We start from the raw sequence: 27,209 nt of genomic DNA, 5'->3' as shown, positions 1-27,209 counted from the left end.
GTACCCCCTCCCTCCCTCCCTCCCTCCCTCCCCTCCCTCCCTCCCTCCCTCCCTCCCTCCCTCCCTCCCCCCCTCTACCTCTCCCTCCGTCCCTATCTCCCTCTCACTCACTCACTCACTAACTCCCTCACTCTCCATCCTTCACTCTTCGACTCTCTCCCTCTCTCCCTCCTGCTCTCTCTGCATTGCTCTCTCGTGATTTTCCTACTCCTTGTCAGGTACGACTGGAACGAGTGGTCCCTCCGCCGCAAGGCATTGCAGCTTGCAAACCTGCACACCAAGAAGACCTGCTCCACTCAGACGAACATGTCTCACTTTAGACGCGAAAACGAGACTCAGGTCCCTTCCTTCTCCTCCTCTTCCTCCTCCTCTTCCTCTTCCTCCTCTCCACCACCACCTCTCCCTCTCTCTCACTCTCACTCTCACTCTTGTGTTCATGTGTCCTACTGCTCTTGCTTCGTTCCCCTCACATTGAATTCCTGCAGGTTTATTTGCCCAAGTCTGGCGTGACACAAACAGCAAGAGAAAGAGGGACCAAGGTGAGGAGGGGGAGGAGAGGAGGAGAGAAGAGCAGCAGGGGAGGACGGGGGAGGGAGGGAGGGAGGGAGGGAGGGAGGGAGGGAGGGAGGGAGGGAGGGAGGGAGGAGACTTGGGAGGGAGGAGGAGAACATTATGACTTGACTATCAACTTCGTCAGCCCGTCAAACATCTCCAGTACATCTCTGGTCTGCGAGGACATCCTGACCAGGTGGGCAACTTGACGAGCTTGTCAAGAGCTGACTGCAACTGATCGCAGGAGATGAAAGTTGTCAAAGTGGAGGTTGACTTCCAGTAGGCTAGTCATCTCCACTGGGTATTCTTTTCTTGGATCGAAGGAGGAGCCGCGCGCCTGGCAAGCTCCTGCAGCAGCTCTTCGTTAGAGATCTCGCGCAGCCACTGCAGGCTCTGCTTCGACTTGCTCTGCCACTGTTTCTTGCTCCCCACCTGTAAACTACCTGCATGCTGACCTCCCCGCTGCTGCTCGACCTTCCTCGACTCCTTGGCCCGGTCCAAACTCCACTCCCGGTCGACGGGGATCTGTGTGCTTGTCTTCTTGCCCCGCAAGTTCCACATGATGGCGAGGAGCGTCGGGCTGTTGGGGTGCACCAGCTTCTTGAGCTTGTCGAGTTGAGGCTCCGAGTACTCGAGCCCTCGAAGTTTCGCCTCGACGAAGAGCTTGCATACTCGTTTGCAATGCAGGCAACATACCACGTCCTTGTGAAGGACGCCTGCCCATGACAACCCGCCATGCCTCTCCTCGAACAAGAGATGGAAGTCCAACTCAGGGATGTGAAGAGCAAGCTCGTTGAACACTGACGGAACTTTCCTCTTGTGCAAAGTTGGGGACATGTACTGGTAGATCAGCGGCTGGTCGGAGAAGATAGAGTCTCCGTGCTCCCACTCCCTCCTCTCCTCCCCTCCATCCGTCCAGCCTCTCCCCCGCTGACCCTGCGAGGCCTCTATCGCCATCCTGAACAGCCTGAGGTCGACGAACCCGCTGATCTCCTCGTCGCTCGACGCCATCTCCACTATGATCCTCTCGATCCACGACGGTGACAGCCCGATCAACTGCAGCCGGCAGCTGAGGTCCTGCAGGCCGACCTCCTCTTCCTCCTTGAGCTGCATCTCCCTCCAGAGCTCCTGCGGCAGATTCTCGACCGCCGCCTCTGCTGCTGCCTCCCCCTGGTGGGCATCAGCTGGGGAGAGCTGAGAGCGGAGACTGACGTTGAGGTGCATCAGGAAGGGAAGGACTTCGCCGTAGGTGACGGAGCATGACGTCTGCGCGAGGATTCGAGCCGAGCACAGAGAACAGGTCCTCATGTCCTGGCTCTTGGTCGGCAGGCTGACCTTGTTGACCTGCTCCGCCTCCACACTCCTCACGTGCTCGTGCTCCTGCACAGGGCCCTTGCTCTGCTGAGCAAGCGAGGAGTCGGGCGCGGGCTCCCCCTGAAGCAAATTCCTGCTGCTGGAGAAGAGCAGGTCGGACATGCGCAGGCTCGACAGCCTCCGTTGGAGGGGGCCGTACTTGTCCGCCCTCATCCAGGTGCAGAACTGGAACCACAGGACGCCCTCCTTTCCCATCCTGAACTTGCAGTGAATCCGTTGGAGGGTGCGGGAGTATCCGTCCACGGGGAGCTTCATCGACTCAGCGATGCAGCGACAGACGCTCTGAGCCTTCTTGGTGATGGTCGAGTTCATCGACAGGTGGGAGGAACGATGGTCGTGCGGCTCTGCCATGCCGTACCTGTAGGAGCTCGTCCCGTCGTCAGGGATGCGGAAGACGTAGGAGCGGGTCTGCACCCTCGTGCTCCTCAGATCGTCCTGCGGAGGGAGAGGCATCAGCGAGTTCGGTCGCCTGTCAAGCAAGCTTGCCTCACCTTCTTCCATCTCACGTCAAAGGTTTGCAGCAGCTGATTCGTGTCTAGAGAAGCTGCGAATCGCTGCACGAGCATGTCATCGAGGTCGGAGATGAACGCCAAGACAAGGAAGAGAAAGACTTACATGCTTGCGGATGCACACGAATTTCTGCAAGAAACCGTTGCGAGTTGCGTTTTCATCGTAGAGAAAATCTCGGAGGCTTTTCCTATCGAAGTATTCGATCTTCCAGCTCATGTGCTCCTCGTCGACGTCAGTGACATGCACGAAGTACGAGGTGATCTCTCCGGTCAACCCTCCGAACTTGGCGAGGATCTACAGTCATGCTCAGAAGAGCCAGTCAAGGTCAGGAGAGATCAAACTTTCTGACCTGCTGGTTTGTCATTGACTTCTTGTGCCCGAAGTTTCGTTTCGAGATGGTACAGTCCTGCATTACATGAGCCGAGCAAGCACAACCACGTCGCCATGATCACTTGCTTCCGCGTGAAGTACCAACACAGCGGGACGTTGTTAACAAAGACAAGAGTCTCTGGCAGCCAAACGTTGATTTGCTTCCTCTTGCTTCCCGCGCACATACATTCCAGTACCAAAGTGTAGTCAAACCTGCAATGGTGTGTAAGGCAGAGGGCTGACGGGCAACATGTCATCTCACTTTCTCAACTTCAACGGCTCTGACACGTCATCATCCGACGATTGCTCGCTATCGCTCAAGTTCTTCACGATCTCGACCTGACAGTTCAGGCTCAGCTCGGCCTCAGCTCAACACGCAGCTCCTCACGTAGTCGTCCGAAGCGTCTTCGTGCGGTAAAGTCTCGTCATGCTGGACGGCTGAGATGCCGCTGATGCTCAAGTCGCTGATCTCTCGAGCCGCGCGCTGGTTCGCGCCCTCGAGCTCTTCGCATGACTCGAAGTCGGAATGCTCGTTGTCAAGCTCGTCATCCGCATCGTCGTCCTCGTCGTCGTTGTAGATGTATCCTCCTAGACTCCCGCTCTCCGACGTCTCGGGCAATACGTTACCCTCCATGGCGTCGTAGACAGAGCTGGCGGTGAGGTAGGATGCCTATCGCTGCTTTCTCCGGTGGTACGTTACCATCTTGAGGCAAGGACGTCAGTGTCTTGACTGACAACAGAGACGCATGTCACTCTAGCTCTTCTCTCTACATCTCCTCGATCATCCTCCTGCGATCTCATCGCAACAATCAGCAATACTGAGATGGAACAGCTTCATCCTTTCCCGCTGGTCTTCATTGAAATGCTTTCCTACCTGCTCCCCCCCCCCCTCTCGCACTCCCTCTACCGCATGTTTCAATGTCCTCTGCTATCGTTCCTGCCCTTTACCTCCTTCTCTCCCCTCCCTCGCTGCTGCCCTGCTCTCCTGCTCATGCTCACTTACCAGCTTCACCATAGGGCCGCAGTCGTCCATCAAACTGACTTCACTTTACAAGCCCGCCTCCTCACGGCTTAGTTACCCGGGCCCGGGCCGCTCACAGGCTGAAGGCTCCGGCGCCGCCGGGAACCACCCGGACCGACCGTACCGTCACTGCCGGGCCCCGGTGCCCGGACCGCAGCCCTGTGCCAAACCCAACGGTGGTAGTTGACGATCGGACTCGGAGGCGTCCTCGATCGGACTGAGGAGAAAACCTTCTTGAAGGGGGGTATAGCGTGACGGTGAGAAGCTGAGCCTTCAAGGTATCTGATCCGGGCGAGTAAGAAAACTAACGCTTCCTGTCGAAGTTGGAGTTGAGAAGTGTATGCCCTTCTCATTTCTTATGATCTTAGTCACGGAAGTTAGTTAGGCTTTCAGTTTCTTCTTAGGCAGAGGAGTGGGCAGGTCTGAGAGCGAGGACAGTCGCGGGGTCTTTCCGTCCCCTTCCCATGCCCTGTTCATCAACTTCAGTGCCTGGTCATTCAGCTGGTCACTCGGGTGAGGGTAGTGTATTGGGGGTATCAGCAGGGGAATCAGGGGGTACCTTAAAGGGTACCGTACGTTGAAAACCGTTTCAATCCCGTCTGTTGTTCTCAGTTCCGAGCTCACCGAGGAAGGCAGCCAAGGGATTCCCGCAAGGAGCGCGTACCTGACTACACACGCCAATACTTGCGGTTCGCCTTGTCCTCACTGAGCACATCATGCAGGACGAGGTCCTCATGAGGGACGACGCGGACGAGCTCCAGCGGCTCCTTAACGTCGCGAGGATCGACGAGCTCTTGCCCCGATACAAGGAAAGGTCTCTTCTTCATCGAGCTTGCGAGAAAGGCAAGGAGCAATGCTGCAGGAGGCTGCTCGCCCTGGGCGCCAGCCCCAACGTACAGGCAATATCAAGTTCGCGAGAAACACCGCTGCATCTCGCCGTCTATCACCGGCAAACGGCGTGCGTGAGGGCTCTGCTGGAGAGCGACAAGGTAAGTCCAGGAGGAGTAAGAGGTGAGAGGAGCTGACCGGAGATACTTGTGCTGTAGGTCCGAGTAGACTTGAAGGACGGGCAAGGCAAGACAGCGCTGCACATTGCAGCGGGAGGAGACTATTGGGAGGGGGTGGAGGCACTCATGGAGGGAGGTGCATGTCTGGACATCCAGGACGGGCAGGGGAGACTTGTGCTGGACTACGCACGACAGAAGAACGCACAGACAGCTATTACAATGATATCGGAGAATGAGGTCCTCATGAGGGACGACGCGGACGAGCTCCAGCGGCTCCTTAACGTCGCGAGGATCGACGAGCTCTTGCCCCGATACAAGGAAAGGTCTCTTCTTCATCGAGCTTGCGAGAAAGGCAAGGAGCAATGCTGCAGGAGGCTGCTCGCCCTAGGTGCCAGCCCCAACGTTCAAACAGAGTCAGGCGATACGCCGCTGCATCTCGCCGTCTATCACCGGCAAACGGCGTGCGTGAGGGCTCTGCTGGAGAGCGACAAGGTAAGTCCAGGAGGAGTAGGAGGTGAGAGGAGCTGACCGGAGATACTTGTGCTGTAGGTCCGAGTAGACTTGAAGGACGGGCAAGGCAAGACAGCGCTGCATATTGCAGTGGGAATACATTATAGGGAAGGGGTGGAGGCACTCGTAGAAAGAGATTTGAGCCTGGTCATTTCTCAACGGCAGAGGCGCAGATTGCTGGAATGCGAGCTGGATGAAGAGATTTTAGAAGGTCCAAACTTCCTGCAAAGTTTGTCTATTTTGCAAGGCATACGTGAAGAAAGCGCATTTATCACCTTATACTCCTGGCATTGATTTCTTGTACACTGAAGATGGCAACCAATTTCCGTTTTCAATCCACACTCAGTCAAAATGGATGGGGAGGGTTCAAAACAAAGTCGGATCGATGCAAACGGAGACGAGTGCCGCACTGAAAGAAATGTCGGCGTGCGAGCTCATATTGTTCCTCAAGCTTTACAAACGTAGGACAGAACCAGATCATTTGAAACAGAATGAAATGATCCAAGATTGCTCAACAAACTCTCCAGATGGGCATTATTTCACCTTCAATGATTGCTTGCAACTATACAGACATGACTTGAATGTTTCGACGAATACAACGAAAACAGCTCACAAGGAATCACCGTCAGATGAAGTTCTGTACTGCACTAGAGGTCACTGTCCATCCAAGTGCGATGATACCAAGGCTCAGATTCCTCCTCCTGAACTTCTGATGATGAGCAGAGACGAAGCTGAAAAAATGTTCGAGTTGGGAGGTCTAATCCAGAAGTCGATGGATCAGCGGCGAGAGAAGAAAGACGATGAGGCACCTTTCATCGACAAGTGCTTCGAAGTCAAGAGGATGGGAATATCCCTGCCTCCTGCTGCTACTCTTTTCGCATCCTCCTCCTTCGGTATCGACAATATTCAGCCTGTCCTACGAAAACTTGAACAGAAGAAGTATCTCTTTAACAAGTTGAAGCCCTTGCTGACGACTGAGCAGGCGGCAAGTGGAAGGCGTAGACAAGCAGGTAGGCTGTAGAGAGAGCACGTGCTGTAGCTGACCTGCCTTAGGAATGGGACGCTCTCACTGCCCGAACAATTCTGACCGCCGCGGTAGAACCCGCGATTCGAGACAGAATAGCGCCTGAGCTGTGCTCCGTTGATTTTGCGAAGATGTATGAGATACTTTCAGCATTCCAACTTATCAATTTACAATGCACGAAGAAATTCATTTCGTTACATCTATGTGAAGCTCGAGGCGCGTTTGTCTCTGCAACAAATCATTACTTTATGGGTTTAAGGAAACAATCTGAAGAAAACATTGAATGGGACTGGGTTGCTTGTACCTTAAACCCTCACTTCGAAGGAAACGACCAGCGACATCTGGTGACTTTAGTTCTCATGCCGTGTGCTTCCTTGAACTCTTTACGCAGACCGGAGATGACGCTTTGATCACCGAGACCGTAGTGCACTGGTACTTTGGAGCTGATAATACCGGTGACATGCGGCTGCGTCCCAACATAGAGGGAGCATGGGAGAAGATGAAGAGCAAGGGTCCTGTTATGCTGGTGACGGCTGATGGGTGCATGGGTGGAGCAGCATCAGGTCAGGCTTGCGCCATGGATGCGCAACTGCAATTTTGTCAAGTCGTGACAGCGATGGGAGCTTTGAGCAAGGGAGGAAACCTGGTGATGAGGATGGCGAGTCTGTGTGACCATGCGAGTCTTTGTCTGGTCTATCTTGTCTCATGTGTCTTCGCACGCACTTCTGTATGCAAACCGACCACGAGCGCGTCCACGAGCAGCGAGACGTTTCTGGTCTGCGAGCACTTCGAGGGCATTGCCGAGGACTACCTGCAGGCCCTTCTGCCATATACTGGGGTGAGCTGGCCTCAGAGCCCAGATGGATGCGAGCTGAGCCTGATAGATCAAGGTCGCGTGGACAACCTGTGGATGGAATATTTTTTGTTGGGCGCGCGATACTTCGCAGAGCTCAGAATCGCAGAGCTCAGCAGGACTTTGCGCTTGTTCAAGGTTTTCCCAAGCTCGGAAGCTCATGGCATTCAGCTAGCTAGAAAGCTGATCGCACACGAGTGGATGCGACGGTTTCGAATCAGCTCGATCGATCTCGAGGAGCGATTGCTCAAAGGTAAGATACTGCCTTCAGTTTGCACTTCTGTCATCAACCGGATCCGCCCCACCAGATCTCACACCATCTGGGCTTTACACAAGAAAGTTCCAGCTGAAAAGTATCGACTGTCACACCTGATAAACGAAAGGATTGCAAGAGAAGCTTGTGCTCCTCTGATTGTTGTCGACGGGTCCAATCTCAAGTCACTTCACTCTCAGCTGGATCATATCAAATCCTACAAGGCCTATCTACGTCTCTTTCAAAAGCTCTGGACCGAGCTTCAGGTAGGAAGCGGCAACGATCCGCGATCCAGGATCGTCTTTATCTTTGACGGCGTGCCTGACGACGGAGGAGTGCAACAGGAGAGCAACTTCAGCAAGCTCAAGTACATGAAGGAGCTGTATCAAGATGTCGACGTGACTGAAAGAGCTGCTCATATGAGAGAGAATCTGAAGGCTTGTTTTGATGGAGGAGGGACGGAGACTGATGTGATGATGAAGAAACGAGTGATGGTAGGAGCGATTCAAGCTCTGGAAAACCAAGATGCGGCTCGCATAGACTTGTATCATTCAGGCTCCAAGGAGCTTCAGAATGCTGATACCGTGGCATTGCTCTATGCACAGAGACACAAAGCTGTTGTGATCTGGTCACGAGATAAAGATTTCTTATTCATGGATGTGACAGTTATGATCGACTTTGATCGCGAGGGAACTGCTTCGTCGTTTTGCCCAGCGCAATCCAGTCAACGTTTAATGTTCAAAGTGTTCATCATCTGTTTGCCCTCGGAAACCGCAAAGGCAACGACTACTTCATGCTCAAACATCGCAAGAGGAGGCACGAGGCTTGCGACGACGCGGCAAGGGACGACTTAGATCTCATTCAAAATGCTTTTACTCCTACGGTACCGTGGGAGTCAGTGAAGAGTAGATATGACAGGCGGCTGCAAGCACTGCGAGAGGAAGTTATCCGACAAGTCAGGATCTGGCAGGGTGCAGGAGACATGCTACACATGCATGCGTGCTTCTCAGAGGAGAAGGAAAGTCCCAGGTCTCACAGTCAGTTCTTCCATAGCATCATTCGTCGTCATGCAGTAGATGATCACCATCCGAATCCTCGTTTCGACCAGCTGGAGCTCGCGTTCGCACAACTGAGCATGCTCGTGAATGAAGTCGCTTTGGCTCGTTCAGCTCGAGGACTTTTGGCCCATGATGACAAGAACTCGCCGAACACGCCTTACTTTCTTGCAAAGGAGTTCAAGGGAAATGTGGGCTTGCTGCTGTTTGATAACCTGAAACAATCATACAATGAGCCACTAGCCAAGGTGTTCGGAGAAAGATCTTCAAACGACGGTGACTGCAAGAGCAAAGATGCGATCGAAAACTTCTTGAAAGCATTTCTGCACTATCGTTTTGAGAATCGGTTATTCAGTCTGGTCTGCGCCCGTCACTTCTGGTGGCCACCAAACAGCTTTCAGCCGATGGAGGGGAAGGAGGACGAAAGTTTCTTAGGTTTGACCTTCGCCCTCCGCCAGAGAGTTTACTCGTGGATCTTCCGAGAAACGGACGATGACTTCTTCATTGTTGAAGAGAGGTACACGGGCAAGAAAAAGATCAGCATGCGAGAGATCAAGCAGGAAAGCTCTGCGTTCCTTGACCTCATCGACAAAACCTCTCTCCCTTCCATCACGCATGTCTGGAGCTTAGATGATCCCTCCGAGCTCAAAGAGCGATACGCACTCGCACATCTGATCCTTACAGGCAAGTTGCCTATCAAATCCTTGGATCAACCTACCACACAAGAACTATGGCGTTACCTACAAGAAGTCACGCAGGAACTGACGGAAAGCATGCTAGAAGAACACCCAAGCATGGTAAGCAGATGATGCTGTGGCTGCATTGATTGATAGCTCACGCTTTGTTTAGGTCGACATGATCATCAGAGACATCGATCCCTTACTGGCTAAGGATGAATCTTTATTGCAAGTTTGTACCAGCCAACAATTGCTCGACACCTTCTCTTGGCTGCAAGTGATACTCTATCACGTCTTCTTCTTAGTGTTTGGTGTATGCAGAATTCAAATCCCTAACGTCATTCATCTGCGCGTGCCCAGAATGAACGTCAATGGTTCCAGTCGGAATAAGACAGCTGACGAGGAATGTGGTCGAACCAAGACGCAACCTGAGACGCAACCTGAAAAACTGGTCATATCTGAGTTTGCGAGGAAGCAGCTGGAGAAATACGGCTACCGCAAGGGAGATGGTCTCGGCAAGCGAGGTCAGGGTATGACTGTACCTGTCCAATGTACGACAAGACTACAAGGAGATCGATTGGGTTTGACTTGCGAGTATGAGAACGTTGATAAGAGAGCTTGGCGAGGAGTGAAAGCTGCGGATCTCCGCTGGATTGAAAGATCAGAACTCCTGCTGGACAGCAGTATTTCCTTTCAGCCGCAACACGAGTGGCTTGTGAAGGGCCAAATGCTGAAAGAATACAAGTATTCGAATTTCTGCCCTGACAATGTATTGGAAGAAGTCCTGGAAAATCGGGGAATAACAAATATGAAGAGTTCGACAACCATCAAGAAGTTCTTCCCATGTTACTCATCTTTGTGCACACCTTTTGTTAGCAGAGCCGGAGTGAAGCTTGCAGATGTGTTTGACATTTGCAGCCAATCTCTCATGAAAGATGGAGCTATGCCAATGACAGGAACACAAAATCGTGACAGAGTCTCGTTCCTCGATCTCCATGGAGGAAGAGGCGGCTGCTCTGACTTCCTGCTACAGTCGTTGGGGCAGCGAGTCAAGTGCGGGTGGATCTTGAACCGTAACGACAAGGCAAGCCCAGACCTCCCGAGCCTCCAGCAGTCCTTGCCGTCCTCCTCATTGTTGCGCACGTATCCTCAAGACAGCATGACAGCGGCAAGAGCTGACGTGGCTGAAGACCTTGAGCCGTTGATAGCGATGCTTGCCACTAGCAGAGTTAACATTGTCATCGGAGATGCGGTCAACCGCTGCTCCCCTTGTGGTACCAACGAGACCTCCAGCCTTCCGTCCTTCTTGGTGCAGATGTGGGCTGGGATGGGGGCGCTAGAGCAGGGAGGCTCGTTCATATGCAGGATTGCTGACAGTTTGGGACGAGGGACGGTAGGGGGAGTATACATCCTCGCGCGATGCTTCCGAAAGGTCTGCATAGTGAAGCCGACGCTCTCCTGCCCTGTCAAGCACGAGAAGTATGTGGTGTGCGTGGGATTTGACGGCGCCGACTCAGCAAGCGTGAGAATGAGTAGAGCACACATCCGCAAGGCCCTGCAAGAAATCAACAAGTGCGACGACAGCATGACCTTGGTCGAACTCGTTCCCGTGGGAAGGTTCTTGAAAGACGCCTTCCTTGATGAAATGATCAAGTACAACGAGCGACATGGTAGGGATGAGGCCGCAGCTCTGGAGTACCTGCACGAGTGCTTGAGTGATACGAGCACACAGCCCTCCCTCCCTCCCGTCTGCTACAGGGCAAAGAAATACATCACGAGGCTGTTCACTAAAGGAGCTTCGGAGATTGTTGGCACCAACACTTTGGGATTGTACTTTGAAAAGCAAAAGGAAGAGGAGGAGGAGCGGCTTTGTGGGCACAAGAGGCAGCGATACGAAGAGCTCTGTCAAGATTATGGGAATGAGAAACAGAGAAGAACCGAGATTGAGCAGCAGGAAAGCACCTTGCAACTTTAGACATGTAGATTGATGACCGCACCCGTGCATCTGATCAGTACAGTTATATACCTCTGAGAGTATCTAGAAATTTCTACTTTATAACCTGATATGGTACCAAAAATCGCCGAGAGCTTTCACACAGCCTGGCAGTCGCCGCAGACTCGTCACGATACACATTCGGATTCATGTTGCCATTCATTACAAACAAGAATTTCAATGTTCAAGTTCTCGTTTCAAGTCACGGCCAGCAAACGGCACTGCATGGTGCTGGAGACGATTCGATGTCCTTCAAAAATGATCACCTTTGATGGTCGTTACGCTTCACTGCACATACACCAGTCAGTGTCGTTCTGTGAACAACAGTTCACTGTTGACCTCGCGCACGCCGCTGATCACGGCACAGTTAACTGTCACATTGTTCTTGGTGAATTTGTAGCCCTTCTCTGTCTTGATGCCGCTCATGCCTGCCACAGCAATCAGGCACAACAACGGTAGAGGAGAGAAGAGAGGCGATGCCACGTCACCTGCCTTTGCCAGCAAATCATGCAACTGATCTTCATAGTAAACCTCGTGCTCGTCATGGGCATGCTCATGACCGTGACCGTGACCGTGACCGTGACCGTGACCGTGACCGTGCTCATGACAGCTGCTTGTCTCTTGTCTGTTCACATCGTCAGCTTCATCCTGTTGGCACACCTGAACAATCACATACCCCTGCCCGTGCTCATGGCCATGCCCGTGCTCATGGCCATGCCCGTGCTCATGGCCATGCCCGTGCTCATGGCCATGCCCGTGCTCATGGCCATGCCCGTGCCCTCCTCCGGCAGCATGAAATGGAGCGCCGCCATTGAGTTCGGCGAGGAGGAAGCGACCACCAGGTTTCAAGCAGGCAGCTGCCAGCTTGACGACCTGCTGAGGGTTTCAAAGGATTGGACCAGGGCAGACAATCTCAGCACCTCATAGCCTGCCTCTCTTGGATGCAAGTGGCCAACCACAAAAGCCATCACAACCAGATCCTTCGATCCCACGTGCGGTTTCAGCTCCTCTACGGGGTTGGCAGACGTTTTCAAGGAGGACAGCTTCGACCTCACTTGTTCATTCTCTTCGGCTGTGTTGCAAGTCATGGCGGATGTCATCGCAAACATAAACGCAGCGGTACCCGCAAGCTTGTTGAACTGGCCCAGCATGCCTTCCGAGACGTCTGCCCCGAGCACACTCTTCACCTCCGGCAGAGCTGCAAGCATGCGGGACGCAAACCCAGGGCCGCATCCGAAATCTGATGGCGTGCAAACAAGGTCAGGGTCCAGCACTCGAGGATGTGTTTAGGATGTGTTTAGGATGTGTTTCGGGCCTCACCGAGGATCTCGCAGCCAGGTTTGATGTAAGGCTTGGCACATTCAAGAACTTGTTGAGCGTTTTCAAGTACAATTTGCTGTAGAGAGATTAGTATAGCAGGAGAAAATCCAATAATGAGAACCTGTTTCACATACTCCTCCGCGACTTTGTCATCGAAGACCATATGGTCTCGAGGTTGATGATGGGGTTCGGCCATTGTCACGACTGGGTAAAGCGAAGAACAAGTTACTAACAGGATCAAATCACCTAGCAAAAGGATCATCCTTGGGTGATTCAGTCTACGAGTGTATGCAGAAAAGCGGTGCATTTCCTATGAGATGAAGATATCATGCTTCGACATGTAGTTGTCATCCTATTCTCCAAGAAAGGAGGGAAGAACACGAAATCACTACAAGTTCTCAACTCCCTTTACCTTGTGACTAGGTTTAAAACAGCATCAGATGGATCAGCGAGTCTGCAAGGGACCCAACCTGACGCCTTACTCCATCATCCACTACTTCAAAGCCTCGAGCATGCAGCTTCTACCCCCCTCCTGTCTTCCGTCCTCTCCTTGGTGCTCCTGTTTCTTGCCTCAACATTGCGACCCCTGTTCTACGACCTTTTTATTCGAACTTTGAAACGTTTGCGAATAAACTTCTGGGCTGAGTTTAAAGTTTGAGAGTTTTTGAGGTTGGGCGAAGGGGATAACGGCCATGGCTGCTGAGGAGCATGGCTGGAGGGTGGAGGGAGGAGGAGGAAGAGACGGAGAGAGGCTGGGTGTTGAGCAGAGATGCACAGAGAGAGAGAGGGAGGGAGAGGGAGAGGGAGAGGGAGCAACATGGGATCGGAACTGATGAGGTGAGATAAGCTACCAACAGAATTTCTCACAAACATCCCCAGCAAAGTTGACCTGTTGCGCGATGGAGAGGTGAGGGGATACTTCGATCGGCAGTGGATCGGAACACCTTGGGCAGCGAGACCATGAGAGGGTTCGGGCGCCGGACGTTTGATGTCATCGAAGCTGCTCGCAGCGGAACAGCAGCAGAGGTGGAGGAGGCTATTCACCTGGGAGCAGACATCTCTGGGTCGGACGAGCACGGTATGACGGCGTTGCATCATGCTTCTGCGAGGGGAAACCTCCCGATCGTCTCCCTGCTCGTCAAGTATGGTGCGGATCTTGATGTTCAGGACGCCACGGGCATGGTTCCGCTGCACTCGGCTGTTGTGCATGATAGGGTGCAGGTAGCGGCAAGGCTGATGCTTGCGGGATGTTCTGTGGACGAGACAGACCTTCGAGGATACACTCCTCTCCACATCGCAGCGTCGAACGGGCACACGACTCTCGTCCGCCTCCTCGTGGAGCTGGGGGGCGCGAGTCTCCAGACCAAGACAAAGCTCATGCTCACTCCACTGCTCTGCTCGGTGGAGAAGAAGAGGTTGACGACGATTCGCTATCTTGCAGACATGCAGTCACCTGCCTTCCTACTGCCTGCTGAGAGCTCCGACTTCTCTCCGGGCAATGGACGACTTTCTCACCGCCTCTCCCGCTTCCTCAAGACTCTCCCTCCTCGTCCCGCGCAAGCCATCGAGGAGGAGCTGAATGTGCGGATCGCGCTGGGGCCAAGGGAAGAAAGAGAGGCGATGGAGATAAACTTCGAAGAAGGATTCAACCTGGAGGAGATGAGAAGGGAGCGCGGGTGCAATGTTGAAGCAAGAAAGCAAGTGGTCGAGGAAGAGGGAGTGAGAGAGGGGGAGGAGGAGGAGGAGGAGAGCCTGCAGCGGGTTTTGGCGTATGAGGATGATGAAACGAACAGGTCGGAGACGTGGGTGTCAAGAAGGAAGAGCGCGAGCATGATCACAGCATGGGTCCGCCGCAAGCTCGTCCTTGACGCCAACTTTAGGAGCGGCCTTGCGGAGAGACTGAGGGGGATTTGTCGGGGGAGGAAAACGCTGCAGAGAATGATCATGGCGTGGAGGGGGAGGAGAAGTTTTGAGGACGAGAGGACTGCGATCTGTGTGCTGCAGTCAGTCAGCAGGCGGCGGACCGCGCGTTCCTCCTGGAACTACCTCTACCGTTCGAAGTGCGCAACCGTCATCTCCGCCCACCTACTGCGACGAGCAAAGCTGTCAAGCTTCTCCTGCTTCCTGCTGAAGCTGCGGGCGTGCAGGGAGATCATCGGGCCGGGGATGAAGAGGCTGCTAGTGGACGAGGAGAAACGCAGGAGGGAGCGGGCGAGAATGGTAAGGGAGGAGAAGAGGGAGGGGAGGGAGGGTGGGGGAATGGGGCGAGACAGGGAGGAGGGGAGAAAAAAGGGAGAGAATGAGGATTAGGGGAAGAGAGCAGGCAGGAGCTGACTCCTTCCTTGCAGGTGCTTGCTGGGGTGGTGAGGAGGACCGAGGCTAGAAGGAGCTTCATCCCGCTGCTGCAAGAAAGAGAGGAGGCGAAACGTCAACTGCAGCGGGTCTTGCTCGCAGCGTCGGAGCGAAGGAGACTGCTCCGTACGCGACTGGCTGCTGAGGTAACACCACCACCACCACCTCTCCTCCTCTTTCTCCTCTTTCTCCTCTTTCTCCTCTCTCTCTCTCCCGTTCTCTCTCTCTCCCTCCCTCCCTCCCTCCCTCCCTCCCTCCCTCCCTCCCTCCCTCCCTATCACTCTCCCCCTCCTCCTCACTCTCCTCATCCTCCTCATTCTTCTCCTCCTCCGTGCCTCTCCTCCCAAATCTGCTACTGCCACCATCTTCTCCTCTTTTGACAAATGACTGTGCGTGTGTCGTGCAGGAGATTTCTCGTCATCTCCGTCGTTTCTCTCTTCGATCCTCCTTGCTCCTCCTTTGCACCTGCGCGACTCGCCTGCAGGCGGTCATGAGGATGCGACTGGCTGCTCATGACTACTCCATGCAGCAGGTCTGAAAATGGAGGGGGAGGAGGGAGGGAGGGAGAGGAGGGAGAGGAGGGAGGGAGAGAGAGGGAAGGAGGAGGAAGGAGGACAAGTCAGAGTCAAGGTGACAAAACGGGCAGGGAGAAGCTGGGATGGAGCGATGCTCGCTGCTCAGGAGGAGGAGGAAGGCAGCGCAGCAGACGGTACGTCTTCGCCCTCAACTCTCTCCCAGCTGCGAGCTGAGAGGATCTGGTCGCAGCCCAAGTGGAAGGCGGTCAGGGCGGCGGAGGAGGAGGCTGAGTGGCAGGGGGAGGAGGGGAGGAGGGTCGAATGCCTGTGGCTCCCCTTCTTCGCTTCAGACGATCCCAGGGAGGAGGACGAGGCGCAGAGGGAGGCAGGAGCGTCCAGCTCCACTCCAGCACAGGTCCGAGCTAAGGGGAGGAGGAGGGCAACTTCTGATGCCTGCGAGTAGGCGGGGCACCGTGGAGAATCTCAGCAGGAAGCAGGCGGGGGAGAGATGCTGGGAGGGAGCTGGGGTCGACCTGTGAGTAGGGGGAGGTTGACGTCGTCTCGGGGGCAGAGGCACAGGTGCGTGCCTGTTGCGCACTCCTCCTCCTCCTCCTCCTCCTCCTCCTCCTCCTCCTCTGAAGTAGCGCCAGACCCTCGACCAATGGTAGGAGCCGACACTGCGAGGATGCGACGATTAGAGAGGTTAGAAATCCCTCTTTTTGCTTTCGAGCCCTCCCATCCCTCCCTCCCTCCCATCTCTCCCTCCCACCTTCCCATCTCTCCCTCCCACCCTCTCTCCCTCCCATCTCTCCCTCCCTTCCTCACCATCATCCATGCTTATCCTCTGCTCTGTTCATCCTCACAGGATGGTCAGATCGCTCATCGCTGGAGCGAGGCAGCTGAAAACTTCGCGCTCATTGAGGAGGTTGACCTAGCGAGTGCCCTCCTAGACAATCTCATCGCCAGTAATGCAAGGTTGTTCCGCAAGAAATTTCACTCCTCCCTCCTTCCTTCTCCCTCTCCTCTCCTCTCTTTCCCTTCTTCCTCCCCTCTCCTCTCTTTCCCTCCTCCTTCTCCTCTCCTCTCCTTCCCTTCTTGACCCTTTCCTCTCAACCTCTCTCTTATCCTCTCCTCCTCTCCCTTCCCCTCTTCTCTCTCGTTTCTTCCATCCTCTCCTCCCTTCCTCTCCCACTAAAGATTTCAACCTGCCCAGGAGCTTTTCCGAGGGCATGAAGTGCTGGCTAGCTCACTGCGTTGCTCGTCGAGCCGTTCGACCTCCGGCCGGTCCTCTTCCTCCTCCTCCTCTCTCCCCTGCTCCGCGCTCTCCTCAGCCCCAGGTAACTTCTGCGTCGGCTCGGGCTCATGGCAGGACTGACGGCAGGAGCAGGAGGTCAAGTCAGCGATCGACAAGCTGTGGAGCTTCATCGACGAGGATGCAAGGACGGGTGACAGCAGCATCGACTTCGGGGGGATCAGCGGGCGACAGGTAGAAGAGAAGAGAAACTTGTTGTGCCACCTGCTCACGTTCACTCTTTTTCCTCCTCCTCCTCCTGTTTCAGCGCATTTGCTGCCAGCTGCATGTCGGGTATCTTCACGCACAGCTCGGCAACTTCAGCATGGCACTCAAGCTCTTCACGGCTGCGAGGCAGACGCTGAGTGGTGTGAGGAAGGGCTCCTCCTCCCTCCCCTCCCCTTGTAGCTGGCCATGCCTCCTCTCCCTCCCTCCTGGCAGTGTCGAGCTCACGAGCCCGAAGCAAGGAGCAGACGAAGAGAAGGCTTGCTCTTCCGCTTCCTCTTCCTCATCTTCCTCCTCCTCCACAGTCGATTCGTTGTTCTCCTGCAGCCCCGAGCTGGTCCTCAGCATCGCTCAGGTAGGACCTCTCCTTCTCCATCCTCCTCCCGCATCTCCTCCATCTCAGCCCCCGCCCCCCCCGCCACCGCCTCCTTCTCTACTATCCTCCTCTTCTCCTGAGCTCATAGCCGTCGGTCAGGTCAACTGTGCCGTGTGCATGCTCAAGCTCGGAGCCCTCGAACAGGCGCTGCAGCAAGCGGAAGCAGCGTGGAAGAGCTTTGCAAGCAGGGGGACACAATCTCAGGTCCCCCTCCTCCTCCTCCTCCTCCTCCCCCTCTCCCTCCCCCATACTCTCCTCACTGATCCCTCAACTGTGTGCATACCTGGCATGAGCTTGTGCTCAGGAGGGAGCTAGGATGGAGGTGGACGAGTTTCTCGGCATGAGCCTGCGGAGGATCCTCAGCATCGTCAGAGCTGCAAACGGGGTCAAGGCACAGCAGGAGAGCAACGGCAACGTAGGGACTCCTTCCTCCTTCTCTCTTCCCTCTCCCTCTCGCTCCCTCCTCCACTCAACCTCCTCCTCCATTCTTCCTGCAAGCTGACCCCGCACAGGTTCTTGTGCTGTATGACGAGGAAGAGGAGGAGGAAGAAGGGGGGGTTGGAGGAGCTCGGGGCCCCTTCGACAGGCTCCAGCCGGAGAGGATGAGGAGTAGCCCCGACAAGTTCGCGACGCAGAGCAAGGGGAGGATAGGCTCCCTCTCCAGCAGTCTGCTCATCAAGGACGGAGCGCAGCTGGACGACCCGCCCGACTGCCCGCGGCTGTCGGTGGCCCGGACGAGCTCGCAGGAGGTGGCGCGGCAGGTGGAGGAGATCATTGAAGGCCCTCCGCTCCTCCTCTCCGGCAAGAAGACATGGAGCGCGAAGAAAGAAGAAGCAAGCGACATCTCGCAGGAGATGCTTGCTTGCCGCAAGGTTCCTATCACCACGTCCTGCCCTCCTCTTTCCACCTCTAACCTTCCTCCCCCTCTCCTCTCCTCTCTCCTCGTCTCTCCTCGTCTCAGCTGTGAACCGCATTGCAGGATCGCTTCGGGCCTAACGGCGCTACCTGGAGGATGACGACCGTTACAAGGAGTGCGAGCAGGATGAAGGTGAAGCGTGTTCGTGCGAGGGCGTGGGAGGTGCTGAGAGTGCGAGCAGGCGTGCGTGGCGTTTGACAAGGAGATCGGACGACATGCTCCATGTTTGTCTCCCTCTCCTCATCTCCAGTGATGCCGTCCATGTAGAATAAACCATCCACTACTCCCTGCTTGTGTCTCAATGCCTCCTCTCTTCCCTCTTCCCACCCCCCTCCCAACCCGCCCTCCTCACTCACTCCCCCTCTATCGCGCTGTCTCCGTCCTCTTGACTCGCCTTGCATTCCACCCTGATTCCACCACTTTCAACTGCGGCTTGACGACAACCCTCCTTCACCACTCCCATTCTCTCGTCAGGTGTCTGGAAACATGACATGATTCTCGCATTTATCTTATTGAGATATCGCATGTTACAAGACCATTCCGCTGCTTCTCCTCCTCGTCGCAGCAATCTCACATTTCACAGTGATCTGAGTGCTCCTCCTGTTCTCTCCTTCCCTACAGTTGCATCCTCATCCTCTTCTCCTCACCCTTCCCCGCCCATCCTCTCCTCCCTTCCTGTCCCCAGCTCATTCGTCCACTCCATCAGCACTGTAGGAGGGCTTTACTCCTGCCTGATCGAGCGCCTGATGAGAGTGATCTCCTTGATGACGCTGTTGGAGTTAGGAGGAAGAGACTCGTTTGCCTGCTCTCAGGATCAGTGCACTTCTCAGCGCGAAGGCATGTTGGTACCGGCAGCAGGCGTAATGTCACAGTTGTCCCGGGAGGGCCCAGAATCATCATCGCAACGTCCCGCAAGGATTTCTGCATGGCTGGAATGCCGTCGACCTGTGGCAAGATAAGAAACAGTTCGTTCCCTCGCCTGCCCCGCCAGACCTCCAGCAGCACGTCGCCAGCTTGTATCACTCCGCTCTCCGCTGCGGAGGAATTCCGGGTAAATCCTTGCAGCCATTGTTCAGTCTATTCGAATGACAGAAAGAGAGAAGAAGAGCGGAGGAAGAGCATCGGGAAGGAAGCTCCCGACAAGGAAGGAAAAGAGCGGAGAGGAGAGGAGATATGGGGGGGGGGGGGAAGAGGGGAAAGTGATGGCAGCACAGAGAAATCTCACCAGCTACACGGAAACATCCAGTAGAAACATCATTGAACCACGACACGCCAATTCCAGCTGTAACAACTCTCACTCTCACACCATGGCACGAGATAGGCATTGTGCAGGACCAGCAGAGTTGTAGCTTTCTGAGCCGCCGCTGCTTGACGAGCTCTGCTATGCAATGATCAGGCGTCTTGACTAAACATCACTGAGATGGAAATCACCAGTTTGACAGGAGTGTTGTACTGAGAGTTTTGGTTGTATGGTGAGGGACGAATACCAGGAGGTTGCTGGTGGCTGTTTCTAGTCCGGTCAGCATCAAAAGACGAAACAAGGAGAGCACGGACAGATACGAGACATCAAAGCAGTTTGTGAAGAGGGCAGAATCAGTCAAATGGAACATAATCAAGAGGTAAAAAGGCAAGGATGCATCAGCGAGACAACGATCATGCCTTATACAGGATAGTTTCATGTGGCAGGAGGTTAGAAGATAACTAGAGGACGCACGGGAGGGACCAAGGAGCTGGGTCGTGGGAGGGGGAGGGGGCAAGGGGGCAGAGGGAGGAGGGAAGGTGTTGGAGGAGGGGACCGGGAGGAGGGAGAGGGAGGAGGGAGGCTACATGGGGGCATTGATAGCGTCGACGTCCTTCTTGGCTACGGCGACGACCTTCTTGGATGGCGAGCAGCAGTCGAAGAGCGACGCCATGGCGAGAGGCGCGAACGGGTCAAACTCGTTGGGTGATGCTCCCGTGGGGTGGGGGGTGGGGTCCGGCTGTTCATATGGGGGGTGGAGGTGATAACCCCTCGGATCAAGTTTAGTGACATTTGGAGAGCAAGAGGGGGGTGAAGGGATTGACTTGAAAATCCCTAGAGGGTAGGGGGTAGAGATCGGAGTAGGGGTTACCGATGGGACGGTAAAGAAGGACTGGGTCGGAGGGGGTAGCAACCAATCGGAATACTCTGTTACCCCTCTTTTTCATATGAGAGTTGGGGGTGGGGGTAGATAATGCTGGGTTGGGTGGGGTAGCAGTAAGTGACCGTTTTGAAGCCCGGGCGACCAGTAGGATTGAAAAATAACAAAACATTAGCTAATTAAGTAAAATCTGGTTAATTTAAGACAATACTGCTTAATTTTACTTGATTTTGTTCAAAATTAGCTTAATTTCGCTCACTTCTGGCTAATTCAACCAACAAGTGTCCAATTTTTGACTCAACTTAAGTGCGGTTTTTAGTCAACATTTCCCTCTAATTGCTGTGATTACCCCAGTCCTAATAAACTAAAAAGAATAAGTACCACCCCCATCAAAGGTTCCCCCTCCACCTACTTCACCCTCTACCCCCCTCCTTGACTGAAATACCACCCACCACCCCTGGCCACCAGAGTCTGAACGACGCCCTGCCTAGCTGACTGAAATGCTGCAATGGCGACTAGCGCTATGGATGATGGCGGTGGCCGTCTTCCTCCTCGTCCACATCTACAGCACGAACCTAGAGGTCTTCGAGGCCCCCAAGTTCATCATCGAGCAGTTTGACAACCTGCAACGGCACCAGTCCCCTGGCCAGGTGGGGTTCTCAGCAGCTGATGTGAAAGGGCCTGTGGCGCTCTTGTCAAATGGGGACGGCGGGGCGGCAGCGTTCGGCATTGGTGGGCTCAGGTCGTGGAATAGGACGATCAATCCCTTCGTCACGGTCTTCCATGCCAACACTTCGGAGCCTGAGAAACGCATCGTGCTGGGCCGTGAAGTCAACTTCACGGACATCCTATTGCAGAACGGGGTCACGACGGCGTACTGGAGCCCATCAAACACGGAACTGAACATCCCCTGGGTGGAATTCACCAGCAGCTGGTGGAAGATGACGAATGGAACACTTTCCGTGAAAACCGTTAAAGACATGTCAGCCCATCGCTCCTACTATCATGACATCGCAGAGAGTTATAAGGCCGGGGATTTCGCGACAGCGGCAAAGCTCTTCTCGGCTTACCCGGAAGGGAACGACCCTCTCCCGAGTCTGGCGATTCTGAGTGACGCTATTGTACAACCAGACGGCAACGCGCAGAATGGCAGCTACTTCATAATTACCAAGGGATGCTCCAGTCTCAGTGGGTCGCCCACGAAGTCAAAGCCGTCGCACGTGTACGACAAGGTGGCGACGATCTCGCACTACTGGGGTGAAGGTTACTACCACTTCTTCGGGGAGAACCTCGTCCGGCTGCCGATGGCGATCGAATACTTGTCGTCTATCAGGGAGAAAAGCTACATGGTCCACGTTAAGACCAAGAACCAGTTCACTCAGAGCGCACTGGCCCTGCTCGGCATATCCTCCAGCAGGCTCGTCGATGGACTCGTGGGGGCGAAGACCCTCTACATCCCCGAGCCGACGCCATGCGGAACTCCCTCAGCGCCTGCGCTGAGACTGATGCGCATGTCGCTGCTACGAGCGGCGTTGGGGGGTCAGGACCCGGAGCAGGCGGAGAGGAGGGAGAGCAACAACAAGTGTGTGGTCATGGTGGTGCAGAGGAGGAAGGCGTCGAGGAGCATCTCGAACCACGAGGAGCTGGTGAAGGCGCTGCGGGAGGGGCTGGAGGGTTGCGAGGTGCGGGTGCATGACGGGAAGGGGGAGGTGCGGGAGCAGCTCATGCAGTTTAGACAAGCGAAAATTGTTGTCGGTCCACATGGCGCCGGACTGAGCAACATGATCGCATGCCGGGTGGGGACGGTGGTGGTGGAGTTCCTGCCGGCTGAGAAGCACGTCAACGTCTGCTACATGGCCATGGCGCTCAAGCTCATGCTCCGCTACATCGGCATCACGCCTGAGGGCGCGACACAGTGGGGTCCCATGACGGTCAACGTGAGCCTGGCAATGGAGATGCTGAGGAAGCACTGGAAGACCGTGCCCGGGATGCTCCAAGGAAGAGGAGGAGGAAGGTAGACGTGCTGGGAGCGGAGGGAGCGCAGGTCGTCGACCGCTCCTGATGTCGTTTGCAATTTGTGGAATTCAAGAGGTTCAGGGGGTCGTGCGCCCGCCGTTGCTAGAAGCCAACAGACGTCATGGTTCCGCTCAGCCTTGCATGACGGGCTGCTCCTGCCCTTGCAAGGGGAGGGGGGGAGGGCTTCTGGCCATGTGGGTGCCAGGGAGAGAGCCAAGAAGAGAGGAAAAGGAAGATTGGAGGGCGAGCTGGAGGAGCAGGAGGAGGAGGAGGAAGAGGAGGAGGATGGGTCTAGCTCCTTGGATGAGGAGCTTGTTGTTGAGGAGGGAGATGCTCTCGATGTGAGTTGCCATCAAGACGATCGTGGCGTGTCAAAGTTGTTGTGGAACGCGAGGCTGGTGCCCATTTAGCAATGAATGCCTTCAACGTTGGATGATTTGACTTCTGTCTTGGCGATCTCTTGTGGAGGTCTTGGAGGAGCGCAGAAAGAAGGACGAGGAGGAGGAGATTTAGATAGATAGAGGAGGAGGAGGAGGAGGAGGAGGAGGAGGAGGAGGAGGAGGAGGAGGAGGAGGAGGAGGAGGAGGAGGAGGAGGAGTTTGGCCGGGCAGGAGGGGTGTGGAGAAGGAGGACAGAGACTTGAGCAAGTTGATTGAGAGGGAGGGGAAAGAAGAAAGGAAATCGAGGAGCAGGACAGCACGAACATCAAGGGACGGAGGTGGAGATGGTAGAACAGAGGAGTAGATGTAAAGGGGAGCATGTGGAGGCGAACCAGGATTCGTTTCTGAGAATCTCAAATGCTGTGGAACTTTTTCTCGAGCAGGAGCAGGAGCAGGAGCAGGAGCAGGAGCACGAGAAGGAGCAGGAGCAGGAGCAGGAGCAGGAGCACGAGAAGGAGCAGGAGCAGGAGCAGGAGCAGGAGCAGGAGCAGGAGCAGGAGCAGGAGCAGGAGCAGGAGCAGGAGCAGGAGCAGGAGCAGGAGCAGGAGCAGGAGCAGGAGCAGGAGCAGGAGCAGGATGATAGAAAAGCTGCGAGGATCTTGAGCAGATTTCCGGCAAGATTTCTTTCCCTCCCCTGTTGCTCGTCGTCTGTCAGTTTGACTCTCTTCCTGTCGCTCCTCACTTCCCTGCCTGCCCTGCGCGCTTTCCTCCTCTCCATCCTCGAGCCTTTGAGAGGCGACAGGTGCGGGCGACAGTTGGAGGGAGTGGCTGAAGGGAGGCGAGGAGAAGCTACTTCGTTGCTGCTCAGTCCTGGATGTTGATGACGCTGGTGGCTGCTGCCAACCCTTCACTAGATCCTCCTCGTCCTCCTCCTCTTTCACAGTCTCCTCCTTCCCTGCCTGTTTGTTGTCCTTGTCCTTGTCCTTGTCCTTGTCCTTGTCCTTGTCCTTGTCCTCCCGTACATCCTGCTTCCCTTTTCACCATCTTCTTCTCAATCATCGATCTGGTGCAACAACAACATTGTCATTCGAACTTGCAGCGCAAAGCTGCTTACCCTCGTTGGGTCTCTGAAACACGATTTTGTTTTTCCACTAAATCGATGATGCAGAAGAAGACGGTGAAAGGGAAGGAGAAGGAGGAAGAGGATGATGGGGAGCGGGGGGGGAGGAGGAGGGCGAGCGGGGGAGGAGGAGGAGGGGAGCGGGGGAGGAGGAGGGGGAGGGGGAGGAGGAGGTAGACGATGATCTCAGGGAGTCACAAGCAACTTGTGGGTGGTTTCGTTTTGTCTTCTATACATAAATCTACAAACAAGGCAAGACATCGCTTGTTCATAACCCGTTGCCCGAGAGCCTCATCTAAGAGGAAGAGAGCAGAGCAGAGCAGAGCAGAGCAGAGGGGGAAAAGAACAGATAAAGGGAGGGCAGGGGACGGTAGGGGGAGGGGAGCGGAGAGGAGCGGAGAGGAGAGAGGAGCGGAAAGGAGCGGAGAGGAGAGCAAAGGAGAGGAGAGCAAAGGAAACAGGAGGGGAGGGGAGGAGAGGAGAGGCAGGGGAGGGGGAGTAGAGGGTAGAATGCGGAGAGGATTTTAGGATCCGTTTCTCTCTCTCTTCACGCTGTCGCATCCATTGACGATCGAAGTGAATCCCTGCACAATCCCCTGCTCGACGAGTTCAGCGATAGGGAGAGTGAAGTCAGTGAAGATAGACCAGAAGGATCTGGGGATGGAGTCTTCCTTCACCTGTCAAGAAACGCGTCACTCGTCCCTCCTCTCCTCTCCTCTCTTCTCCTCAAAGATCCTCCTTCTCCCCTCCTCTCTGCCCCTCCGCTCTGCTCTGCTCTCCTCCCCACTCCCCTCCTTCCATCTTACGCAGGAGAAGCGCCATCCCATATGAGTCCCGCAGTTTGCGCAGACAGCAATCCTCCATGCATAACCAGGAAACCATGAATGTTGCGTGCTGGTTTTGCAATGAACGTCATTGGCAGGGTACAACAAGAGCAGCAGAAACAGGACACAGGGACAGAGGAAGGAGGAGGAGGAGGAGGAGGAGGAGGAGGAGGAGGAGGAGGAGGAGGGGGCGTAGTTGTGGTGGTGGTGGTAGGAGTAGGAGGAGAGGAAGGAAGTTTTGACCTCCTTTCCCCGATGAGTCTGAGATTTCTCGCCGCGTAGAAAGTGACAGTCGAGTGAACAACTCCAGCTGGATTGACGTAGACGCTGACGTCATAGGTCAGTTATCTTTCCTTTCTCCTCCTCCTCTTCCTTGAATTCTCCTTCCTCTTCCTCTTCTCATCCTCCTTTTCTCCTTCTCACCTCACTGGCCCCTCAGCAGACATGCAGAAAGACTGCAGCGCAGTTGTCACAAGGAAAAAGAGGAGCAGGGAAAGACGTTGAGACGAGAGGGAAGAAGGAGGAGCTTTCAGATCAAACATGTCGCAACTGTTTCACCTGCTTGTAGTCGCAGATGTTGATCCGGCACCGAATGCAAGTCATCGCTCCCATCCTTCACAACCAGATCAGGGCCAGCACTATCGTCGCCTGCTGCCCATCCTCCGTTCCCCCTCCTCTTTAACTCTCATCCTCGCCCCTCCTCCCACTTTCTTGTCCGCGTCACACCTCTCGAGAAAGTTGATCAGCATCCTGAGCCTTGCTACGGTCGAATGCGCCTAAAAGAAAGATTAGGAGGAGGAGGAAGATGAGGTGGAGGAGGAAGATGATGAGGAGGAGTAAGACGAGGAGGAGGACGACGACGAGGAGTTGCGAGTGAGAATGGGCAAGATTGGTATGGAAGGAGAGGAGGGGGAAGGGGAAGGGGAAGAGAACCTCCAGCAGCTTCTGGTGATCTAGAACCTTCAGGACAAGATTCGATGACAACCAGAAACTGAATCGCAGCAGCTTAGCGGGTATCTCCTCCCCTCTCCCTCCCTGCTCCTCCCTCCCTCCTCTGTCCTCCCTCCCTCCTCTGTCCTCCCTGCCCCCCGCTCCCCGCTCCCACCTCTTTCTTCTCTCCTTCCTCCCTGCTCCCTGCTCACTGCTCCCGTCTCCCTCCCTGCTCCCTCCATCACCTGAAGGCGACAGGGTGCTGCGGGCAGGCAACCGGGATGTTGCCTGTGATGGCTGAGAAGAGCTTCTTCGCTCTATCGCAGAGCTCTACAGCATCGTACATGTTGAACGCCCACATGGGCCAGAAGAGGAAGGATGGTTGGCAGCGATCGCGCCTGCAGCTTCGAGCTCTCGTGTTGACAAGGGCAAGCGAGCGAGGAACGGATGGAGGCGACGACTCGGGCAAGACCTGAGCGACGAGTCTGTGTGAGAGAGGCGGAGGAGGCGGAGGAGGCGGCGACAGCAGAGAAAGACAGGAGGAGGAGGAGCGATGAGAGAAAGACAGGAGGAGGAGGAGCAATCAGAGAAAGACAGGAGGAGGAGGAGCGATCAGAGAAAGACAGGAGGAGGAGGAGCGATCAGAGAAAGACAGGAGGAGGAGGAGCGATCAGAGAAAGACAGGAGGAGGAGGAGCGATCAGAGAAAGACAGGAGGAAGGAGAGTGAGCAGAAGAAGAAAGACAGGGGGAAAGGGGAGCGAACCTCGACAACAGCACGGAGGACGTGCTCAACAACCACGACCTTCTGCACTCGAACCCGTTGCCTCCCCTCCAGGACGATGTTGAGCGCCTCGGGGGTGTGGCAGTAGCTGCGGATCTCTGCTGTAGTCCCTATGGATCCTGCAGGGTCCTCGAGGTTCCAAACCTTCTGCGCGATGGCCTCGTTGACGAAGACAAGCTTCCTCTCGTTGGGGTCGCTCAAGATCCTCAGCAGCAGGTTGACCAGCCGGGGGTTCGACTCCATCATGGGCACACTCTGACCAGGGAACATGATGATGCGACTTGCTCTGACTACAGGGACGTCCAGAACGTCTCCATCCTTGCAGATGCCTATCACTTCGCCCGAGGCTGTAGACCTCTCCCCAAGGTAGGTATGGGCTGCTGGAAGGTTGGGGTCGTAGTTCATGCTCTCCAGCATCTGAGTTCGTCTCCGAGAGAGCTCCTCGTTCACATCGCCATCTTCGTTCATGCTGTGCTCCTCATCGTCCGAAGGGAACGATGATTCGTCGTCCCCCGTATCATGCTCCCCGCTCTCTTCAGCATCAAAGTCTATCAACACCATCGTGTCGCTATCTAAGTCTGCGTTCTCAACCTCCTCATCCTCTTCATGCTCGTATGATGAGCCTTCACTGTCATCTTCCTCTCTCTCCTCCTCTCTCTCCCTCCCCTCGTTCCCCTCCCCCTCCTCCATAGCATCTTGTCTGTCCGGCATTGTTGTGGCAGCCCCTATCTGTACAACCCCCTCCGATTGCGACTGGCCAGTTCCGCACTGCACTGCAAAATTGACCGGCTGAGGCTCCGGGAGTCGCCGGGCCGGGCCGGGCCGGGCCGGGCCACTCCGACAG

General features: G+C 55.2%; 10 protein-coding genes across 10 annotated transcripts in view; 6 read left to right on the top strand and 4 right to left on the bottom strand.

Annotated features, from left to right (window-relative positions):
* Positions 1-835, top strand: part of GUITHDRAFT_110056 (hypothetical protein) — a gene marked incomplete at both ends in the record, with an annotated part of 2,726 nt that extends 1,891 nt beyond the window's left edge. Inside the window, 4 exons of the mRNA XM_005830873.1 lie at positions 219-339; positions 486-539; positions 698-748; positions 797-835. Coding sequence (XP_005830930.1) covers positions 219-339; positions 486-539; positions 698-748; positions 797-835 — 265 coding nt within the window. The remainder of the gene's footprint in view (positions 1-218; positions 340-485; positions 540-697; positions 749-796) is intronic.
* An 81-nt stretch (positions 836-916) lies between these two features.
* GUITHDRAFT_163688 (hypothetical protein) lies at positions 917-3,830 on the bottom strand (the record flags this gene model as incomplete). Its single annotated transcript, XM_005830872.1, has 9 exons — positions 3,809-3,830; positions 3,194-3,508; positions 3,068-3,144; positions 2,889-3,018; positions 2,786-2,842; positions 2,542-2,730; positions 2,418-2,480; positions 996-2,361; positions 917-960 (listed from the first exon to the last, which is right to left on the bottom strand). Exons 2-9 carry the CDS (start codon positions 3,437-3,439, stop codon positions 917-919), a joined length of 2,172 nt encoding a protein of 723 aa, XP_005830929.1. The 5' UTR covers positions 3,440-3,508; positions 3,809-3,830.
* A 916-nt stretch (positions 3,831-4,746) lies between these two features.
* On the top strand, positions 4,747-5,061 carry GUITHDRAFT_53744 (hypothetical protein; the record flags this gene model as incomplete). Its single annotated transcript, XM_005830871.1, has 2 exons — positions 4,747-4,819; positions 4,880-5,061. Coding segments are annotated over 2 exons (255 nt in total), but the record flags the coding sequence as incomplete, so codon positions are not given.
* Positions 5,062-6,498: 1,437 nt separating this feature from the next.
* On the top strand, positions 6,499-7,193 carry GUITHDRAFT_72655 (hypothetical protein; the record flags this gene model as incomplete). The annotated part of the gene is made up of 2 exons (XM_005830870.1): positions 6,499-6,711; positions 6,759-7,193. Coding segments are annotated over 2 exons (648 nt in total), but the record flags the coding sequence as incomplete, so codon positions are not given.
* Positions 7,194-11,340: 4,147 nt separating this feature from the next.
* GUITHDRAFT_153109 (hypothetical protein) lies at positions 11,341-12,724 on the bottom strand (the record flags this gene model as incomplete). Its single annotated transcript, XM_005830869.1, has 8 exons — positions 12,640-12,724; positions 12,519-12,594; positions 12,322-12,438; positions 12,119-12,270; positions 11,875-12,071; positions 11,687-11,823; positions 11,538-11,626; positions 11,341-11,486 (listed from the first exon to the last, which is right to left on the bottom strand). Coding segments are annotated over exons 1-7 (810 nt in total), but the record flags the coding sequence as incomplete, so codon positions are not given.
* Positions 12,725-13,478: 754 nt separating this feature from the next.
* Positions 13,479-13,955, top strand: GUITHDRAFT_72523 (hypothetical protein; the record flags this gene model as incomplete). Its single annotated transcript, XM_005830868.1, has 1 exon — positions 13,479-13,955. A coding segment is annotated over one exon (477 nt), but the record flags the coding sequence as incomplete, so codon positions are not given.
* A 3,621-nt stretch (positions 13,956-17,576) lies between these two features.
* Positions 17,577-18,483, top strand: GUITHDRAFT_153108 (hypothetical protein). Its single transcript, XM_005830867.1, has 4 exons — positions 17,577-17,692; positions 17,790-18,149; positions 18,257-18,325; positions 18,375-18,483. Exons 1-4 carry the CDS (start codon positions 17,594-17,596, stop codon positions 18,444-18,446), a joined length of 600 nt encoding a protein of 199 aa, XP_005830924.1. The 5' UTR covers positions 17,577-17,593; the 3' UTR covers positions 18,447-18,483.
* Positions 18,484-18,914: 431 nt separating this feature from the next.
* On the bottom strand, positions 18,915-19,518 carry GUITHDRAFT_140083 (hypothetical protein; the record flags this gene model as incomplete). Its single annotated transcript, XM_005830866.1, has 4 exons — positions 18,915-18,995; positions 19,043-19,138; positions 19,187-19,251; positions 19,419-19,518. 4 exons carry the CDS (start codon positions 19,516-19,518, stop codon positions 18,915-18,917), a joined length of 342 nt encoding a protein of 113 aa, XP_005830923.1.
* A 1,775-nt stretch (positions 19,519-21,293) lies between these two features.
* GUITHDRAFT_72693 (hypothetical protein) lies at positions 21,294-22,331 on the top strand (the record flags this gene model as incomplete). Its single annotated transcript, XM_005830865.1, has 1 exon — positions 21,294-22,331. The coding sequence occupies one exon, from the start codon at positions 21,294-21,296 to the stop codon at positions 22,329-22,331; it is 1,038 nt and encodes a 345-aa protein (XP_005830922.1).
* Positions 22,332-24,353: 2,022 nt separating this feature from the next.
* GUITHDRAFT_140081 (hypothetical protein) lies at positions 24,354-27,076 on the bottom strand (the record flags this gene model as incomplete). The annotated part of the gene is made up of 9 exons (XM_005830864.1): positions 24,354-24,506; positions 24,636-24,723; positions 24,897-24,980; positions 25,077-25,108; positions 25,212-25,266; positions 25,380-25,429; positions 25,587-25,644; positions 25,829-26,055; positions 26,348-27,076. 9 exons carry the CDS (start codon positions 27,074-27,076, stop codon positions 24,354-24,356), a joined length of 1,476 nt encoding a protein of 491 aa, XP_005830921.1.
* Positions 27,077-27,209: the final 133 nt, after the last annotated feature.

The sequence above is a fragment of the Guillardia theta genome, assembly GCF_000315625.1.
Source record: "Guillardia theta CCMP2712 unplaced genomic scaffold GUITHscaffold_43, whole genome shotgun sequence".
NCBI lineage: Eukaryota > Cryptophyceae > Pyrenomonadales > Geminigeraceae > Guillardia > Guillardia theta.
This window is presented reverse-complemented; position numbering and strand designations above follow the sequence as displayed.

Bases quoted from the DNA above. Each gene is read 5' to 3' on its own strand.
- GUITHDRAFT_153108 (XM_005830867.1), top strand. From the start codon at position 17,594: ATGGAGGTGGACGAGTTTCTCGGCATGAGCCTGCGGAGGATCCTCAGC. The intron at 17,693-17,789 runs GTAGGGACTCCT...GACCCCGCACAG, and splicing joins AGCAGGAGAGCAACGGCAAC to GTTCTTGTGCTGTATGACGA. The intron at 18,150-18,256 runs GTTCCTATCACC...ACCGCATTGCAG, and splicing joins AGATGCTTGCTTGCCGCAAG to GATCGCTTCGGGCCTAACGG.